This window comes from Myotis nattereri, assembly GCF_964212035.1.
Source record: "Myotis nattereri genome assembly, chromosome: 2".
NCBI lineage: Eukaryota > Metazoa > Chordata > Mammalia > Chiroptera > Vespertilionidae > Myotis > Myotis nattereri.
This window is the reverse complement of record NC_138076.1, coordinates 19,711,003-19,732,057: the sequence shown is the minus strand read 5'-3', so window position 1 is coordinate 19,732,057 and position 21,055 is coordinate 19,711,003. Positions and strand designations below refer to the sequence as shown.

The 21,055-nt window shown below is 42.4% G+C and overlaps 2 protein-coding genes across 3 annotated transcripts; one reads left to right on the top strand and one right to left on the bottom strand.

Annotated features, from left to right (window-relative positions):
• Window positions 1–853: 853 nt before the first annotated feature.
• TTI2 (TELO2 interacting protein 2) lies at window positions 854–11,048 on the top strand. The gene is made up of 7 exons (XM_081082913.1): window positions 854–1,905; window positions 4,093–4,279; window positions 4,801–4,893; window positions 7,168–7,355; window positions 7,431–7,574; window positions 9,390–9,552; window positions 10,856–11,048. The coding sequence occupies exons 1-7, from the start codon at window positions 1,286–1,288 to the stop codon at window positions 10,958–10,960; spliced, it is 1,500 nt and encodes a 499-aa protein (XP_080939039.1). The 5' UTR covers window positions 854–1,285; the 3' UTR covers window positions 10,961–11,048.
• On the bottom strand, window positions 10,464–21,055 carry MAK16 (MAK16 homolog; the record flags this gene model as incomplete). 2 transcript variants are annotated; one of them, XM_081082915.1, is made up of 10 exons in its annotated part: window positions 10,561–11,898; window positions 12,279–12,344; window positions 13,210–13,323; window positions 14,011–14,085; window positions 16,654–16,708; window positions 17,526–17,677; window positions 18,091–18,155; window positions 18,257–18,366; window positions 18,457–18,506; window positions 20,964–21,055. In XM_081082915.1, the coding sequence occupies 10 exons, from the start codon at window positions 20,976–20,978 to the stop codon at window positions 11,704–11,706; spliced, it is 897 nt and encodes a 298-aa protein (XP_080939041.1). In that variant the 3' UTR covers window positions 10,561–11,703. The 2 variants fall into 2 exon arrangements, with proteins under 2 accessions (XP_080939040.1, XP_080939041.1); XM_081082914.1 differs by lacking the exon at window positions 20,964–21,055 and having other exon boundaries at window positions 10,464–11,898; window positions 18,457–18,530.

The following is a 21,055-nucleotide window of genomic DNA, read 5'->3' as shown; positions in this document are numbered from 1 at the left end:
TATCCCGGGCTCCTCCTATAAAAATATATGAAGCCGCGTACGAACTTCCAAAGTTGTTTAGGTACGGGGACCGGCCTTCTACTCTCAGAGAACCCATTGCAGGGGAAAGAAGCACGGCAGACGCCCTGTGAGAATGGCTGGGACGAAAGGGTTGTGGCTCCCTTCCTCATTCAAAACCGGATTAAGGCTAGCTGCATGCAGGGCGCAGCTGCTCGCCCGCCCGCCATCTGTCAGCAGCCGCCGCCAGGCGCCCAGCCCCAGCCCCGCGGACCTGGCGCCCACCCGCGGCGAGGGTGCCCCCACCTGGACCAGACCACGCACCTACAGCCCCCCTAATAACTGCAACCGGAAGTCCCGGCTCATTCTAAAGACTTGTTTGGGCTGCTCAAGAGACAACTCTGGGTTATAATGATCCTTCAAGTTCACGTCAGACGGGTCATGTGCCAGAGCGTAACAAGGTTCATGGGCGGCACATCTCACACAGCAGCGTGAACACCCAATCATCACGCTTATGAACTCCGAAAGGATCAGCTTAAGCTTTTGGTTAAGGAACCTCGAATACAGCCCACTGAGCTTACAGAAAGGGTGACATACATAGTCCGCATGTACTCAGTGTAAACACACAAGATCATGTATATTTTTTAAATATCGCCGATACCCTGTGATTTTATTCTTTTGTTTCTACCTTAACAAGTGAAAACAGGAACAAAATTAGCGAGCGGATTATTCTCTATGCAAATTTCTCGCAATAGCCCCACCCTTTATAAAACCCGACTCTGTATTGCTTTACGACAGAATGTCGTGAAATAACGGAGCATTGACGTAGCATTGGCGGAAGCTAGCCTTGTGCTTTACGGCAACGACTTTCGGTCGGTTCGCGTCTGGATAGGCTCAAGAGGTGCAGGGCGGGCTGCAGGTGTGCAAGGGCTGACGGTATCGGCATCCGTTTCCGTATCTAGCTTTAGGGTTTGTTTTTGTCTGCTTGTTTTTGAGTCTTCAGGAGGGCGAGAGTAATCCCCCCACTTCTCTGCTGGGAGTCGGAGGTTCTGTTACTGGCCCCGGAGAGGTCGCTCTCCCTTCCCTGCGTCGTTTCCTTGACGCACACTTGACTCTTAGGCTGGTTAGACTCGCCCTCCCTTCGCCTAGAATGATGTCTCGTCGTTTGATTTGGTTTTAGTTCTGTTCTTTGGGAGAAGTCCAGCTTCCGGTGCCTCCTGAGCGGATCCCCCTCTCGCCTCCATCTTAGTCCCCCGGGGAGCCCGGCCCCTCGCTCGCCGCGGTCGGGATGGAGCGGGAGGGCTCTTCCCCGCCCGGAGAGTGCCCTGCTTCTGACCTCGGACAGGCCCTGTCCCAGATCCTGCACCGTCTGACCGGCCCGGAGTCCCGACGGGGCAGCGCCAGGAATGCAGCTCTCCAGGACCTCAGCGCGCTCCTGGAGGCCACAGGGTGCGATCGGTTGTTTGCGGGGAGTGACACGCCGCTCGGCGGAGCGCCCGGGACGCTGGGGGAGGTGACAGCCGCCCTGGAGAAGCATGCAGCGCCCCGCAAGGAGGAGGAAGGCGGAGGGGATGGGTGCTCTGCGGTGGCCGAGAAGGCGGCGGCGGTTGGGCTGCTGTTCACTAAGCTGCTGAGGAGAGTGGAGTCGGCCAAGGAGTCCCCGGGTTGCCTCGCGTGGAAGAGAGGCCTGCGCCACCTGGCTGGACCCATCTATGTGTTTGCCATCACACACAGCCTGCAGCAGCCGTGGACCAGGCCGGGGGCTCGGGAGGTTGCAAGAGAGGTGCTGGCCTTACTGCTGCGCGTTACTGAGTGTGGTTCTGTGGCGGGATTCCTCCACGGGGAACACGAAGGCGAGAAAGGGAGGTTTGCTGAGATAATGGGGCTTCTCCAGCCCGATTTGAATAAGTAAGTACCTACCCCTGCAGAAAGGGCCAAGGGGTGGAACTGCAGGCTGTTTGAGAATGTGAGAGCGCAAAGGCGGTTAAGGCCCAGAAAGGTTGGTTCTCTATGAATGACATAAGTTGCCCTGGCCGGTTTGGCTCAGTGGGTAGAGCGTCGGCCTGCGGACTGAGGGGTCCCGGGTTCGATTCCCGGTCAAGGGCATGTACCTTGGTTGCGGGCACGTCCCCAGTGGGGGGTGTGCAGGAGGCAGCTGATTGATGTTTCTAACTCTCTATCCCTCTCCCTTCCTCTCTGAAAAAAAAATCAATAAAATATATAAATGACATAAGCAGCTATTGGTAAATTTGACATTAGCATACAAGTCTTCAGACTCCACTTTCAAGTGTTCTTGTCGGTCCTCCTGACGACTACCCTGGAAATGGGAAGTTCTGTCTCATTTATTTAGATTGAACTTTCTGAAATAAGACGGAGGTGGGAGCGTGGAGAGGATTTAAACTTGTAGTTTGAACGTAGGGATCTTGAAAGTCATCACTAGTAGATAGGGAGGGATAGTTATTAGATATGGAAGCAGTGTTTGGGATGAAAAATATAGGCTTTAGATTGCTATTAAAATATTTTTTTAAAAAATAATCTTTATTCTGTCTTTCTCTTTTTTTTAACACTTGTTTTTTTAAACACTTTATAGAGAGGAAGGGAGAAGGATAGAGAACTATAAATAATGAGAGAGAAACCTCCATCAGCTGCCTCCTGCACGCCCCCAACTGGGGATGAAGCCTGCAACCAAGGTACATGCCCTTGACCGGCATTGAACCCGGGATCCTTCAGTCCACGGCCGATGCTCTGTCCATTGAGCCAAACCGGTTAGGGCTAGATAAAGTATTATGTTGTGAGTTTCCACTTGCTACTTTGTGTGTTAGTGTTTGTGATGAGTGGACATTTGTTCCTGTCCAAGATGACCATGGAGACATTTGATTTAGCCAAAAGGTTCTTGAAATGTGGTCTTTTCCAAAACGTCCACAAGACATTTGGTCCATGCTAGCTCATCTCCCTAACCCCATGTGTTAGGACCAGCAAGGCTGTCTAGTGGAGAAGGGTTATTATTGGCAATACAGGCACAACACAATTATTGGACCAATAAAATGTGATAGTATTTTATGTATGAATCCTGCAAACCAGGAGTATAAATAAACGTTGTGGGTTCTTTGGGCCCAGGGACATTTGCTAAGTGTGGACATTGTTGACAGGACCGAATGTCGGGCTGCTTGGCATGGACCAAAGATGCTCATGGATGTTTGGACCTAATGTGCTGCAAGGGTATCGTAGCACTGCAGTAATAGAAAACTGTGCACGGCTGTCATTGTACTAGGAACTTGGAATTAAAAGGCTTAGTTTTGAGGCTGGTGGTGCTTCCTTTTATTGCTTCTGAGTAGGACCAGGTCAAATAATCTCTTCGATCCTCAGTTTTATTATTTGTAACATAAAGGTAATACTGCCTGTTACAGTTATTTTGAAGATTAGTTGAGTAATGTGTGTAAACTCATTACTTGCTGTTCAGATTTACAAACTGCTGTTCAAATTTTGATTCCCTTATAATAATAATAATAATAGTAACAACAACAGCAACAAGAATCTGAAGACAGCCCTGACCGGTTTGGCTCAGTGGATAGGGCGTCGGCCTGTGGACTGAAAGATCCCAGGTTCGATTCTGGTCAAGGGCATCCCCAGTAGGAGGTGTACAGGAGGCAGCTGATTGATGTTTTTTCTCCCATCGATATTTCTAACTCTCTATCCCTCTCCCTTCCTCTCTGTAAAAAAAAAAATCAATAAAATATATTTAAAAAAAAAGAAACTGAAGACATTTTTATTAGTTATCTCTCCCTTCTCAACATATCCTCACTGTAGCCACTTATCACCATTGCCACAGATCCTTTGCATTGCTGTGCTTATGAATGGCTTCTTCTCATTGGATAAGCTTTAGACTCAGAGCTCTGGGTGAATGTTAAATGTATGTAGTGTAAGTTCTGTAAGTTATTTTGATTTAAGTCTTAAAATGTTTGTTATTAACATCAGGAGTTACCTTATGTGGGATGTATTTTTTTCATTGACAAGGGCATACTCTGTTTAGCTTAATTTTCTTTGCTAGTTAACACCATGTCACTGTACTTAATTTGGCTTCACATTCCCACTTAGGGAATCCTGGAAGAATAACCCTGCCACCAAACATGTTTTCTCCTGGACTCTGCAACAGGTCACTAGACCCTGGCTGAACCAACATCTAGAAAGGATACTTCCCCCATCCTTGCTCATCTCAGATGACTATCAAATTGAGAACAAAGTCCTGGGTGTCCATTGCCTCCATCACATTGTGCTTAATGTGGTAAGCAGCCTCTGCTCTGATGGACAGGCTGAGTCATATGGCTGTTCCCCATCCATGATGTCACTAGTTTATTTTGCCTACTAGTATGTTTGTGTCTTTTATTAACTAACTTTCTATTATTGCAGTTATGTGACTAAATTCACTTATTTATGTTTTTTCTCTTTATATTCATTCCATCTGCCAACCTAGTAGAGGTTATATCTCATAGGTAATATATATAAGAAACATGGGCTATTATTGTGCATATAGGCCACTTTCAAACTGAAAGATTTGAGTAATTAACAGTTGACTTTCAAGGATCAAAAAACTGGCAGGGGTTATGTTCAGATGTGCAAGCTGTTACTCGAGGAAGTTTGTATATTTCTTTCTTAACTGTGTGTCATAGAGCTTTTAAAATACACACAGAAGTAGAGAGAGTGGTATAATGGATCCCATATACCCATAATTCAATTTTTTAAATTATCAACATTTGCCTGCCTTGGCTAACTTTTCTTTTAATTGGGTGATTTGTCTGATTGCAGCCAGCTGCTGATTTGCTCCAGTATAATAGGGCCCAGGTCCTATACCATGCCCTTTTCAACCATCTGTACACACCGGAGCACCACCTCATTCAGGTAATTACAAGATTTGTTGGTAACTGAGTCTAAGTTCTCAAATTTGAGTGGCAGGTGGCATTATGTGAATAAGAATAGTTGAGAGACATTTTCTTGGAAAGTGAGGATGATAACTAAAAGCCATTGCCAAGCTGAAAATATGAAGGTAGCAGTGACTGGTGAAAATATCTCCATACCAAGCCACCATCCACATCCTTGAGTACCCACAGAAAAGCCAGTGTTTTTTCTTTATCTGGGTCAATTACATATCACTTGGGGGCAACTTTATGTCTGAAAAAGTTATTAATTTAAGTGTCTTTTGTGCTGACTTATTATAAACACACACACACTTGAAATCCCTTGTATGTTGGATGTGTTAGTGTCATTTATTCTTTCCTCCAATAGAAATTGAATACCTACTGTGTGCCAGTAACCATTGTAGGTTCCAAGAGTGAATGAATCAGACAGTATTTCTTAGAGCCAGAGACCCTTTGGGAGATGTTTATGTGAATATAAATGTTTATACATATGTCTACTGCAGGGGTCCTCAAACTACGGCCCGCGGGCCACATGCAAATACAAATATTGTATTTGTTCCCGTTTTGTTTTTTTACTTCGAAATAAGATATGTGCAGTGTGCATAGGAATTTGTTCATAGTTCTTTTTTAAACTATAGTCTGGCCCTCCAATGGTCTGAGGGACAATGAACTGGCCCCCTGTTTTAAAAGTTTGAGGACCCCTGGTCTACAGTATAAAGTGATAAATCTATTAAAGGAGGTTTGTATAAAGTGCAGTGGGTGTCCAGCAATAAGCAGCTAACCAGGTTTGGTGGTGGTTTTAGGAGGATTCCAGAGGAGGTGGTATTTGCTTATGAAGGATAAATAGGAGTTTTGATGGGGAGGAGGAGGAGAATATTCTCACAACAGAAGGAACAAGTTATAAACAAGTTACATAAAATTAGAGGTCGACATAACCATATTTCTTTTTTTTTTTTAATTTGTTTTTATTGATTTTTAGAGAGAGAGGAAGGGAGAGAGATAGAGAGATAGAAGCAACAATGAGAGGAAACATCATTGATCAACTGCCTCCTGCATGCCCCCTACTGGGGATTGAGCCTGCAACCCGGGCATGTACCCTGACTGGGAATTGAACTGATGACCTCTTGGTTCCTGGGTCGACATTCAAATGCTGAGCCACACAGGCTGGCACCATGTTTCTTATTTTATGCCTACCCACACTTAACCCCTCACTTTGCCACCTTTCTTTTTTAAATATTATTCTAGGCCAGTGATGGCGAACTTATGACACGCGAACTCATTTTTTTGGTTGACTTTTCTGTTAAATGGCATTTAAATATATAAAGTAAATATCAAAAATATAAGTCTTTGTTTTACTATGGTTGCAAATATCAAAAAATTTCTGTATGTGACACGGCACCGAGTTAAGTTAGGGTTTTTCTTTCTTTTTTTTTTTTTTTAAACATATTTTATTGATTTTTTACAGAGAGGAAGGGAGAGGGATAGAGAGCTAGAAACATCGATGAGAGAGAAACATCGATCAGCTGCTTCCTACACACCTCCTACTGGGGATGTGCCCACAACCCAGGTACATGCCCTTGACCGGAATCGAACCTGGGACCCTTCAGTCCACAGGCTGACGCTCTATCCTCTGAGCCAAACCGGTTAGGGCAAGTTAGGGTTTTTCAAAAGGCTGACACGAGCTCAGAAGGTTTGCCATCACTGTTCTAGGCATTGAAAACCCAGGTACTTTACAACTAGAAAAGTTAGGACTCTTGAGATGGTGTTCGAGAGGAAAAAACACTACCAAAAAACTATAAGAAAACCAAAGAGCCAGGAGAGATAGAAGGGATTGCCTAAACACTGAATCCTCAGATACAGTGGTCCAATTGGACACAAATGAGGACCATCTTAGAGTCTATTTAGAAGCAGTTTTGTTTTAAGTACATGTAAGTATTACTTAGACTTAGTAATACAGTGACAATAGACTCAGACTCCTAAAATTTGGGTTAAAGTCCCAGCTGCCTTCCCATTTGGTAGCTTAGCAAAGAACAGTCCTGAGGAGAAAGCATTAACTTATTTGGGACTGTCAGATAGAGATAATGTAAAAAAAAAAGAGATTAAAAAATATAAGTAATATACACTGAATGTATTGTAACTAGTATGTTTTAGAGTTTTATGACATTACATTAATAGATTATTAACGTTGCTAGAAACCTCAGAGAGGGTTGTGAATGCGAATGGATGGCTACAGCTCCTGTCCATTGCTCTCTGCTAGGCTGTGTTGCTGTGTCTGCTGGATCTGTTTCCAGTCCTGGAGAAAGGCCTGCACTGGAAGGGAGGTGCAGCTCGACCCACCACACACTGTGATGAGGTCCTGCAGCTGATCCTGACCCACATGGAGCCAGAGCACCGCATTCTCTTACGCAGGACCTACGCGAGAAATCTGCCAGCTTTTGTGAAGAGGTGAGTGCTTGGGCTGCTGGCTGGCCATCCTCCAGACTTCATTCCTCTGCTGTCACATTTTCTCTTTGTTTGTAGGCTTGGGATCCTGACCGTCCGGCACTGGAAGAGGCTAGAACGAGTCATCCTTGGCTATCTGGAGGTTTATGATGGGCCAGAGGAGGAGGCGAGATTGAAGACATTGGAAACCCTAAAACTTCTCATGCAGTATACTTGGCCCAGGTATACCAGCCAGCAGACATGTGTGGTGAGAGGGGCAAAATTCAGATTTTCTCTTCAGAACTTGACCAGATGTCCATGCAGTGCAGAGTGTTAAGGATATGCCACGGATACCTCCCATACCTATTGAACTCAGAAAAATGTCATTTAAAAGATAAACTGTACCCATTGTTGCTTCAGGTGTACATCTCTCTAGATTAATAGGCACATTAAATTTAAAAGGCCATGTAGAAGTGCTTCAATAAAGACAGGCCTAGCTTTGTTCATATTAATGTTTTTGACATCCAGTTGGGACCAGAGCACTTCATAGCACAATACTGAACAGTGATCAGGAGAATACCAGGTTAGAATCTGATTGCTTAGAAAGCATTGCAACTCTGGCTTGAAGTAGGTATTGGGAACAGTAAACTGGTATTCAAACATTTTAAGTCAACAGAAGGCTTTCTTTTCTTTTTTTAAAAATCCTCGCCCAAGACTGTTTTTATTGATTTGAGAGAGAGAGGAAGAGAGAGAGAAAGAAAGAGAGAGAGATAAATGTGAGAGAGAAACATGGATTGATTTCTCCTGTATGGGCCCAGACTGGGGATTGAATCCAAAATCTAGGTGTGTGCCCTGACCGGAAATCAAACCCACAACTTTTTGGTGTATGGGACAACACTCCAACTGAGCCAGGGCAACAAAAGCCTTTCTTGCATGAAATAACAAAGTTTAATTCATCTAGAGTCCAGTGCCTTAACTACATACATGTCTATTCTGAACCATATTATCTCATTTCTTTATAATGTACCCAAGTGTTTCCCTGAGTCACATTTGGAACCAGGTTGCATTTGTTTACTCTTTCTCCTTACTGAATTACAGGCTCCAGGAGGATGAAGACCACTTTGGTATACTGAGCGTATCAGAGTTCACACAATACCTGGTATTAGGTGCACGAATATTTAAAGAATGTAATAGATGGACAAATGAAACTGAATCATATTAATACTGTCAGGCCTTTAAAGAGCAGAGACCAAGATTCAAAGTAGAGAGATTGGCAAACAAACGTAAGGGTTAGAAAGTGAATGTGATGTATTGTGGAGGGGTGGGGCTTGGGAAACAGCAGATTACATATTGAATGATGACAGGTAGAAGGCTAAGCAATACACAGATTATAGGAAAACATTTCATTTTTTAGATTAAGGCAGGGGATGCAAACTTTTCCATCATATTTCTGCCCATAATCGTTTATTATGCATATTTTCACACTATGTTAAAATTACTTTCCAGCTGCCATGAAAGCTTTTTAGTTTCTATTGTGGTAAAAAACATACACACAGACATATACTATTTTAAAATGTACAGTTCATTAGGTACATTTCCAATTTTGTGCAACCATCACAATTTTCTTAGAAAGGCTAATAAGCATAAGTGAATAGGGCGGGTTTCACTGATTGATAGAAAATTCAGATTGACACTTAAGTCCCAGAAGCCAAGCTTATTTCCTTTTTAACTTTCTAGCCTGAGACTGCATAAAAGTTAAAAGATAATGGGCTACTTCCTGTTCTCTGGCCGAAAGTGTGGGACCCTGGTAAGGGGAAATCCCAGTTCTCCCTCTTCAGGAGCGGCTGTTTCCTTAGAGTGGAGGCAGGCTTCCAAAGGGGAACAGGCCAGGGTGTGTGTGTGGGCGTTGCTTAGAAAACAGTGGGGCCTGAGGAAATCGAGTCTGGTTTCTGGTTCTGCTTCCAGCTCTTTGTCATTTGACTTTAGTTCCTTCATTTGTGGAGTCTCCAGTTTAACATCCTGATTTAGAGTATGAACAGTTTTTCTTCTTGATTCCAGAGTTTCCTGTAGACTTGTGGTCTTACTGAAGGCTCTCTTGAAACTGATATGTGATGTAGCAAGGGATTCAAGCCTTACACCGGAGCCTGTTAAGGGTGCTTTATTAGAGGAGGCCACAGACTGCCTGCTTCTCCTGGACGGCTGCTCTCAAGGACAAGTGAAGGTAAGGGACAGTATGCCACATGGTTTCAGTTAGGCCTCATTATCCTTAAATCCCGTTTGCTATTCATGTGTCTGGCCAAGTCTGTAAATGAATGTGGAGGGTTCAGGTCTCCATTTCTGGAGCCCTCTAACCTTCTATAGACTTTGAGCAAAGGTATTCAGAACTGTTCAGCTCAAAAGGCAGAAGGATTAGAAAATATTTCTGGGGTCTTCTTTCCTGTAACATTTCTCGAGAGCCAAAGCAGAGCACCGCCTAAGCCGTGTTTCTTCTATCCTAATTTCTTCCTTGGTTTCATCGTCCCCAGCATTAATGAACATGTTCCCCTCGCCCACCTCCCACCCAGAAAAAAGAAAATATCTCTGGGCCTAGGACAGAAAATGGGCAAAAGGATCATGATCAAGTGTTTATAAATTCTGTTCCAGTTAAAAAAAAAACAGGTCCAGCCACGTGTGGCTCAGCAGATGAGCAACGACCCAGGAACCAAGAGGTCACCAGTTTGATTCCTGGCCCTGAATCTGGTTTACTGAACACTTGCATTTGTGTTCCACACCCTGTACAACAGCAACTTTGCAGAGGGCCCTCTTGCACTCTGGGACCCCTCGGGATGTCGGAGAGCCAGTTTCAGCCCAATCCCTGCAGGCTAGGCCGAGGGACCCCACCTGTTGGAGGGACCCCACTCATTCCACAGACACCCCTTCAAGCCACAGTGCCACCCCAGGTGCAGCCGATCATGGAGGGACGGCAGGAGGTTGGCTCCAGGGTGTGTCTGGCCTGTCTTGCCCAGACCCGCCCAACCAGCCACCTTCTAATTTCCTTTCAATGTGCATGAATCCATGCACCAAGTCACTAGTAGCATATAATAGCTATGTGTGTGTTTATATATATTTAATAAACTATTGCCTCATTTCTTACCCCATTAGAAGTCTTTATTTGAAAAGGTGTAAGGCAGCATGAAAAGAAATTCATATCCTAAAAATACTTACAGATAGCATAGTTTCTTGTTTTATTAGTTTATTCAGATTAAGATTCATCTTTGCTCTTTAATTTCAGGCAGTTTTCAAGTCCTAGATCCCATTTAATTCATCTCAGCTGGTATTAAGCTGCTGCTTCATGAGCCATTTCCAAACATGCCAACAATTCTTAGTTATACTTGTTCTGTGAACTGTCCCCTAGTGTCGTCTATTCTTTCCTTCTTTGAGTATGAAACCAAGAAAGAAGAACCAAGGTAAAAGGAAAAAAAAATTACCCCCTTGCCCCCCCCCCCCCCAAAAAAAATCAAAACTTGTTTGGTTTCATGTTTCAGGGTCTCCTGGCTAAAATTCCCCAAAGCTGCGAAGACAGCAAGGTGGTGGAGTGTGTCAGAAAGGTGCAGCTGGTTTCTGAAGGCGCTCCTTACAGTGGAACTTAAAAACTTTGCAGTACTTTCCTAAAGAGAAGAGGATTTTCTTTTTGTATAAATGGAATTATTTAAATAAAAAGGTATTTTTGTACTGGACAATATAATTTAGATCTTTTTCCTTCTTGTCTTTTACTTCTAATAGAAGTAGGCAAAGAACAAGAAAAAAACTGAAGTCTGGACATTTCTGAATAAAGTTTTTTTTTGGGGGGGAGGGCACCTAAGGTGGCTACCATTTATAAACTAGAGGCCCGGTGCATGAAAATTCATGCACTGGAGGTGTGGGGGAGTGTCCCTCAGCGTGGCCTGCCCCCCTCACAGTCTGGGAGCCCTCAGGGGGCAGGTATTAATGCCCCCATCACACCTCTGCTGCTCCAACTGCCAGCAGCGCAGGCCTTGGCTGGCCCTGGCCAGCTGGGGGAGCAGCCGGCCCCACCCCGGCTCTGGGCACTGCCATGTTGTAAGGGTGTGATGGTCAATTTGCATATTGCCTCTTTATTATATATTTACAATCATAAACTCATCTGTCAAGCTATCACCTCAACACATTCCAAAGCTATAAAAATACTCTGTTTATAACTTTAAGGATTTCCTCCACTCTCCCCCAGATTTCTTGCTCTACAGAAGTGGCATAAATATAAAAAACACAAATATTGTGTTACATACAAAACAAAGAGTGAAAACGAGGTATGTATGTAATGACGATAGGATAAAGTTCAAAATGTTCAGTCCTATTAAAAATGTCTGAACGTAATTCACGTGGTTTTGGCCTTGGCCACAGGCTCTGTCTCCTGCTCATACTCAATCTCCACATAGGCTCGTTTTCTCCGCAAAGTTCCTTTCAAGGGTGTTTTGCCTTTGTGTTTGGCGTCAAGGGCCTTTTCTTCTTCCTCACTGGAGGATTTCTCACCCTCATCTTCATCACTGCTGGCATCCAGTTTGTCCATATCCTAGCATGGGGAGTAAAGAAGTAAGAGCAGGGAAGACGCTAGTAGACTCATTCCCCAAACTCCACTGTCCTCTCAATTTTGAACAAACTAGAGCAGCCGTGGGCAAACTACGGCCTGTGGGCCGGATCCGGCCCGTTTGAAATGAATAAAACTTAAAAAAAAAAAAAAAAAAAAGACCGTACCCTTTTATGTAATGATGTTTACTTTGAATTTATATTAGTTCACACAAACACTCCATCCATGCTTTTGTCCGGCCCTCCGGTCCAGTTTAAGAACCCATTGTGGCCCTCGAGTCAAAAACTTTGCCCACCCCTGAACTAGAGGATTTATCTGCCTCTGTGTGTTTGGAAACCCTTCTTCCTGTCACCCATAAATCTCACCTCAAAGTCACTTATGTCACTCTCATCCACCTCATCAGCTTCCACAAACTCTCTTTTTCCCACATCCTAAAATAAAACATAACTGTTAGGTCAAAATACATGATGAAAATTCAACCTAGACAACTAGTTTTATGCAGTGGTTCTCAACCTTCTGGCCCTTTAAATACAGTTCCTCATATTGTGACCCAACCATAAAATTATTTTCGTTGCTACTTCATAACTGTAATGTTGCTACTGTTATGAATCGTAATGTAAATATCTGATATGCAGGATGGTCTTAGGCGACCCCTGTGAAAGGGTCATTCGACCCCCAAAGGGGTCGTGACCCACAGGTTGAGAACCGCTGTTTTATAGTCTCTGATAAGTAAATGCATAAATAACAACCAGAATCAGTATTTACTTGCTAGGCAACCCAAGTCTACCTATTTCCAAGTTTAATACTTCTGAAATCAGTATTTAAGATTTACAAACATTCAACTAAAATTATTAATTTCAAATAATCAAAAACTAGTTTAGTAATAGGAAAAGTATGCTTCTGTACCTATGTGAGTTAGTATACTGTGTGGCTTACCATCTACTTGCTAAATCTGCCCTTCTAAAAATAGTATGTTAATAGTAAGATTAAATCCTTGTAACTTTCAGTAGGTTCCTTAATGGTGTATTCTTACAGATGATGAAGGTTCTTCCTTTGTCTTCCACAGGAAAAATATTAGAAAGCCCATCAGTAAAATTAAAATTGTCAATGCACATTTGGTTAGCTGAACCTGGAGAACACAGAAGCCACTGCTGAACTAGAATTAACCTCACGATAGAAAACTAAGATCATTTCATTACTTTTGGTTAAGAGGCTGAAAATGACAGCCTGTCTCTCAAAATAGATCTAGTCCTATAGATTATTGCTGGACAAAACAAAAATACAAACAAGGCTTACTTCCTCATCATCTTCATCTTCTTGTTCCTCAGCATCTGAAGAGTCGCTCCCTGCCTCCTGCTGTTCCAGGGCCTTGTCGAAGGCATGAATGGGGAAGTTGTAGATGTCGCCATACTGAAGAACACACAGATTGGCTTTAACGATATTTGAATCTCACACTTAAAGTCCACTGTCCAACAAGCGTACTTTTTCCTCAGTGAAATGAGAATATTTAATTTGATGAGTAATATTTCTATCTTATTTTCAAGTCTAGAGCTGGCAGTGTCTTTAAAAAGCCCATTTTAACATTTAAATAATCAGTGGTTAATACCAAACTGGTAACTTCTATGAAGGATGGAAGAAAAATCACTTAAAACTTAGTAGTCTATAAAACCCAAGGAGTAGGACAGATGAAAAATTTTGCTGATAAAGGGGAATAAAGAAAATTTTTTTATTCATACTGTCTCTATAAATGACATTAAATCTTTAAAAGAGGAGAATAGACAGGAGGATCAGAACGATGGTTTTTGCACAGAGATCTGGAATTGCTGCGTTTGGGAACAGGAGTTGGGAATAATGGCAAAAGCGAGAGAGGTCTCGTACCGAATGGAGTATCAAGAACAACCAAAGCATCTTATGTGCTGGCATCAATGAACTTAAATGAAGAAGCCAGGACCCATATGTTATTTGTTCCAGGAATAAAATCATGGTGAACATCTAGCACCTTTAAAAATAAGACCCATTTCTCACTAGTCCCACATTTCCTAGCATGACAGTACCACCTAAAACAAAATCCGTACCCCAGGCTCCTAGCTTTCTCACCGTATCTTGTTTAAGTCTCTCCAGCAATTCCTTTTCAATGGCATTATCCAGCTGGGCAGCTACTAATGCCTTTTCCTGTAAGAAAAGAGCAAACCCATTTACCTCACTAGTATTCATTTTCTAGCCTGTACAACAAGAAGAAACTATTAAGTTTTTATAAGAAAGAAGATGTAATCACTTCTCCCTCTTGCTATTATGGGGCTTCTGCCTCTCCAACCAGATGTATTTCTTTACCTCTCAACCCTTCTTGGTAACCTTTCAATGTAAAAAATTCCTAGAGTTTTTATAAATAGCATTTTAAATTCTAAAAAAGCCTTTGATAGATATACAAAGCAGGTAGGTCTACATACATTTAAGTGTCTTAGAAAATAAGCAATCCTGAAGCAGACTCACAGAAAAGGGAACAGAGACCCTCATTCATTTACGTTTTCTAACACCATAGTAGACCCCTTGATACAAAAAAGAAAAAAAAAATCTCTTCCTTCAATGATGTCTCACAGGAAATGATACATGGCATCAACCTGTACCACTCACAACCAAAACATACAAATCTCACCTCAACCCTAGCCTAAGATTGTGCATTAATTAGTGAAAATCATAGAGGATTTCAAAGTGTTACACACTGAAGCTGTGTTAGCATGAAGAACAGTGTCAGATAAATCGCAATGCAGAAGACTGGGGCACATGGGTTAGTTAAAAGTCTACTGTGGTGGTCTACATCATTCTCTAAAGTAGGTGCTTACACCTCAAAGAGTGATCCAGTGAGATGTAGGAAGAAAATACTCAGAACTTAAATGTTACAAATATTTTTTTATGCATACTGACATTGGTGACTTGATCTGTCCACAGAGCAAATAGCTGTGTCAGATACAGTGAACTAGATAAAACAAATAGCTATATGTCCGATAGAGTGGACATTTGCCAACCTTTTTTAAAATGACAAATGGCTGTCCGTATTATGTAACGTAGCAGGAGTTTTAAAAAATATATTTATCTGCTCTTTCAAGAGAAAGGGAATATTTTACCAGTGAGTTTAAAGAAAAAAAACTGTGGACAGACCACCTTAAAAAGAAAAGGATTACATCTATGTGATATTGCTGAAAACATGTCTCCTACAAAAATTTCAGTCCCACAATTTAAAAATCTGGAGACATAATTTCCCAAACCATTAAAAAATCATCTGCATTTTCCAGAGAGCTTCAAAATTATTTGGCATAAACGGAAAAATTTAATTTCTTCTGAAAGACTTGCATGAACACCTGTTTAACAATTGGGGGTGGAGAATGAAAATAAAGAGCAAACAATCACAATGCACTTCTCTAAGCATCCCTGCCATACCTATCAATTATGAGAGCCCATAAGGACAAATTTATACTAAGCTAAGAACCAGGCCATCGCCGAAACCAGTTTGGCTCAGTGGATAGAGCGTCGGCCTGCGGACTGAAGGGTCCCAGGTTCAATTCCGCTCAAGGGCATGTACCAGGGTTGCGGGCACATCCCCAGTAGGAGATGTGCAGGAGGCAGCTGATTGGTGTTTCTCTCTCATCGATGTTTCTAACTATATCTCTCCCTTCCTCTCTGTAAAAAATCAATAAAAATATATTAAAAAAAAAAAAAAAAAGAACCAGGCCATCACAAACAATTACTTATACCTATGAGCGCAAGTATGCATGTATAACACTTATAAATAATGGGAGCATATGCTAAAAATTTTATGATGGGGTAAGTGATCAAAAAACCTTGAAGACCAATGATAAAATGCATTTGAGATACAGAACTCCATGGATTAATGGAAACAAAAGCATCAACATTATTAAAGTTATTTCTAGACAGAACTTGACAAATAATCAGGTAAATGTCTATTGCTAGAAAGGAAGTAAGCAAAGCAAATACTAGAATGAATGGTTGGACTTGTCGGGAAAAGCTAATTCCTGGGTCTTGAAAAGCCTAAGAAAATTCAGCTTGACCAAAGTACCAGGGAGGTGGAGAGGCTGATTGCTCTCTGTGACAAAGCTGGAGTTTCCCGACTAGATTTTCCATGGACAGCAGGCCATTAACATCGCTAGTCATTACTTTGGTAACAAAGCTGCTCAGTTTACTTCTAAGAAATAATTCCAGTCTGTTCCTTACTAACAATTTCAAAATAATAATGAAAAACACACACCTCAATTTAGTGGCCTAATATGACCTGATGTCACAGGAATCTAATTAAAGCGATTTAAAAAATTCCATCTAATGTGAATGAGCGTTCTTATATTTCACTGCAAAACTACTAGTGTGTTTGATTAGAATGCTCTAACCCTGCTGAGGGCAATATGTAAGATCAGACATACCAAAATTCTGAATTCTGAAACATCTGACCTCCAGAATTTCAGGCAAGGAGTTGTGGCTCTCTAAGGGATTCTATCTCTATATGTCTTCCCCATCACATATATCCCCAAGTGCCCACATTTTAACCTGCCCTGAAAGTCATAATCTTAGAATATAGAATATCAGATATCTTATGCAACCTTTACTGTTATCCATTAGTGTTATCCAGGGCTTGAAAAGTTTACAGACAATAGTGACTGAATCTTTTTCTACCTACATAGCCCTACCCTCAACGAAAATACAGACACTATGAATATCAGAACAATACGTTACCTCTCTTCTTTTTTCTCTCCGCTCCACCTTCTTACTCAAAGGAACAAGTTTCCTCCTACGGGAAATAAAACACGTTATCAGAAAACTCAAGTACATGTGCTACATGTTCCTTTAAAAAATGAGAAGAAAAGGATTGGAATTCATTTTGTAGGATTCAGATCAATACAGCAAGATTATATACTTAAAATTTTCTAGATAAATCTAATGCTATAAAAAAAATCAAACATTTTTGTATCTACTTTAATGCGGCTGTTTTTGTTTTCTTGAGGTGTTCTGAGACTTCTAAGGACATTCACTATGCCAACAATGCTTCAGTGAACTAAAAGGACTTTGTTGTAGAAGACTGACAGCTTTAGTATTCTCCATTAAGTCTGGATTTCATGTCTCTTTTAAAAATGAGTTTGCATTGTACTCAAAGTAAAGTTCTTACATTCCTGTTCATTCACATTTTTAGGTCATTTTAAAATCCCCCAACAGGGGGATGGGAGCATGAGTGTGCGGGGCGAGAAGGGAGGTTGGGGATTAATGGGGGGGATGAGGACACATTTGTAATACCTTAACTAATAATAATAATAATAAATAAATTAAAAAAAAATAAAATAAAATCCCCCCCATTTTAAGGTTCCTGCAGGGAGTTATAAACAGAATGTTCTGAAGCTGGTTTTCAGACAGGGAGGGGATAATCAAGTTGTACTATACTGTTTTTAAATTCCTTCACCTTTAACCTGAGGTGAAGCTTATTCTTAGCATAACGCAAAAGGCTACCCCGTTGAATTTTACTGTAATATAACAGTATTACTAGAGGTTTCACAACACTGTTTCATATGATCCATGAAAAAATTGATGTAAAAATAAATGATCTAAATACTTACTGTCGCTTTAGTGTAAGTTTTCGAATTCGAATTAGGTACTGGGTGATCTTGGTGAACCTCTGCTTACACTTGTGTCGAATGAAACGGGGCCAGTAAATTAGATTTTCATCTATTTGCTCCAGTGCTTTCTCATAGTTTTTGTGAAGCCGGACCTATCAAACAGATAAAGGAAGCTGAGCCCAGCGGGTGTGGCTCAATGGTTGAGCATCAACCTATGAACCAGGAGATCATGGTTTGATTCCTAGTCAGGGCATGTGCTTGGGTTGTGGCTGGATCCCCATAGCGGGTGTGCAGGAGGCAGCCAAATCAACGATTCTTTCTCATCATTGATGTTTCTATCTCTCTCTTCCTCTTCCTGAAATCAATAAAAATATATTTAAAAAAGAAAAGAAAAAGGAAGCTTGAAGGGCAAAGATAAATGATTAGGTCTTCACTGTTAACAGCACTATGGGACCTAATACGGATGGTTTCAAAGTTTAATCTAGAGATGATCATGGGAGAGGGAAAAATGTGACATTTTTGCTCTTGAGCAATGGTCACTGTAAAATTATGTTCCAAGTCTTACCCGTTCCCAGAGCCGCCTAGGAAAAGCTGCTCGTTCTATCACCTTCATGTACAGGAAGCACTGTCCTGCGGGATAAAGTAAATGCCTTTAATATTATCTAGAGACTAAAGAACATCCTTTGAAAAGCTGCTGAGTGGTTCTCATGAAAGGTGAACCTGGGCCTTACCTTTCTCTTCTTTGACAGTGGCATACTGACTGTTTGCCAGGGGACAGGACGACCGGTTACACAGGCCGGTCAGGCTGTACTCATTTCTGCAAAAGCCCTGTGTCTTGGTTCTAGAATTCGAGGAACAGCAAGCATTACAAGATGGGTTACCAAGAGGGTAAATAAAGGAATCTTTGTCCAAGCTGCAAATCTAGACTCACCTTATCTTGAAGGAACAAAATTGCTTGTTTCCTAGTGTATCCCAGATAACCTGCAAGACAAAGTATACATCCATTTCAACTGCTCTGACCCAGTAAGTGGCATATTAATCCAATAAACAATGCCCTAGGGCAGTGCCCTGCTTTATTGAGGAAAGAACTCTGTGAGGAATGAGGAAAAAATGCTTTGTAAAATAGTCTGACTTTTTTTCTTTACACATATAACAGATTCTTATAGAAAAAGTAAATACAAATTAGCAATAACCATAACCCATTACCCAGATATTTCATTATTATTTTGTAAATATTTTCAACTTTTTCTGTATGTGTATACATTCCAAGAACTAGTATGCCTATATGTATGTTTTCAACAAAATGAGATCATATTATATATTTTGTAACTTTCCTTTTCTACTCAAAATGTTCACTATCCAGTGCAAAAGGCTACACAGTCTAGACTTTTGGAAATATGTACAATTTTTCATTGAGGGCAAGAAAAACATCCTATTGTTATCCTCTGCTAATGTGTGGTTTTTTGGTTTTGATACTTGTATTTATTTATATTTTTTACTGATTTTCAGAGAGAAAGAGGGAGAGAACATCAATTTGTTTTCCCACTTACTGATACACTCACTGGTTGATTCTTATATGTGCTCTGACCAGGGATTGAACTGGTAACCTTGGAATATCAGGACGATGCTCTAACCCAGTGGTCGCCAACCGATGGTCCGTGAGGTCCAAAAGGTTAGCGACTGCTGCAACCAACCGAGCTACCTGGCCTGGACTAAGGTGTTCTTTATTCATTCAGCATTTATTGTGTACTAATTTATGTAAGGCACCGACATCCCCAAATCCTGACAAACAGGAGGCACTCAAGTACTTGTTGAATGAAGGAAAGTCTAGTCCTTAAAGGGTGTTATCTATCTAGTTAGGGAGAAAGACACATACACAAAGCAGCAGTCTGAGTACCAAAGAGGTGTAGACTGTATGAGAGCCTCTGAGCGAGCTGCCCTGAGGAACTGGGAGAGGCTTTAAAGTAGCTAAAGGGAAAAACACAAACATAAAAGAAGGGAGCAAACGTTTCTGGAATTTTGTAGGATGCGTTTGGCAGGGGATGGAAGGAAACAGGTTAGAGGAAATGAAACTAGAGAAGTAGCAGCTCAATCAGGCTAGTGGCTTTAAATATCTCTCAATTATGATTCCGCAATTTTTATTTCCTGGTCAAACTTCTCTCCTGAGCACCAGACTCGTACATACAGCCAGCTGCTACCTGACATCTCGGCTTGGTGGTCTAAAAGGCATCGGACACATGAACATGTCCACATGGAGCTCTGGATTCCATTCTCTCTCAAAGAATACTGTGCTCCTCCCCCAGCCTTCCCCTCTCCAGAAATACAACCACCACTCAACTGTTGTTCAAATCAAAATATCCTTGATCTCTCTTTTCTTTTTCATTTAACCCCTCGCCAAGTCTTTTCTATTAAACCTCACATTTATCCATTTCTTTTCATATCCGCCATGACTACCTTAATTGAAGCTTCCTTCATGATATTCTAGTCTCCTTGCTTCCAACCTTTCTCTCCTTCAAAAACCTTTCACACAACTAGAGAACTTCACACAATTGTAAACCCGATGTCATTTCCCATGAAAGCCCCTAAGAACACTTCTTACAAGACTTCACATGCTCTTGGTGTCCTTGAATATATTCCTTCTTCACTGCCTGATTGACTGCTTTTAGCTCAGCCCCTCCCGTGGCGGGCCATTCTCATCCTCTAGATCTCAGCTCAAAGGTCTTCTATTCAGGGACACCTTCCCTGTCTGACGTGGTCTCTCCCAACTGCTCTCTACGTCATCACCTCTGGTCTTTCAAAGCCCTGGGAGGCCCCGCAATGGTCCTTGTTTGTTCACTCGTCTCCCCCACAGAGGGCTCCGGGGAAGCAGGTCGTCTGCCTGGCTGATTAACGCCCACACCTCCAGGAATGACCACCATCCTGGCACACCGCAAGCGCGCAGGTATTTCTCCTACACGTTACTCAAGGAATGAATCTAGGATGCTTCCAAAACCATAACTTGGGCAGACAGTGGGACACACGTAAAGAAAAACCCACACCCAGCAAAAGCAGACTGAAAAGTAGGGTGCACATGCATGAAAAGGACCCTTAAAGTGGATGCCGAGACTTCGCCGTATCGGCCCCCCCAACCCCCACCCGCCCCCCAAGTCCCCCAGGCCCAGACGCACAGCCCGTCATTGCTGGGCACAGGGGCTGCAACCGCCGACCCTCTGGACTGAGGGGGGGTGTTCTGGCCCCCTAACCCCGCTGGGGCCACGGGCTGGAGGTCCAGGGCAGACACGTGGGAGCCCCACGCCCGGAAACCGGAAGCCTCGCTTCCGAAGCCACACGAGACAGGAGGCGAGCTGAGTATGCGCCTCTGAGTCGAGACACGCAGACACCCTGCGAGACACCCAGACACCCTGCGTAAACCCCGGGTGGCAGAGCACAGGGACTCACATCATCGGACTGCATGGTGCCGGCAATTCAGCGTGCGGAGCTGGCCAGATCCCCGGAAGCACCCATGCTTCTTCCGGCGACTCACTTCCGGA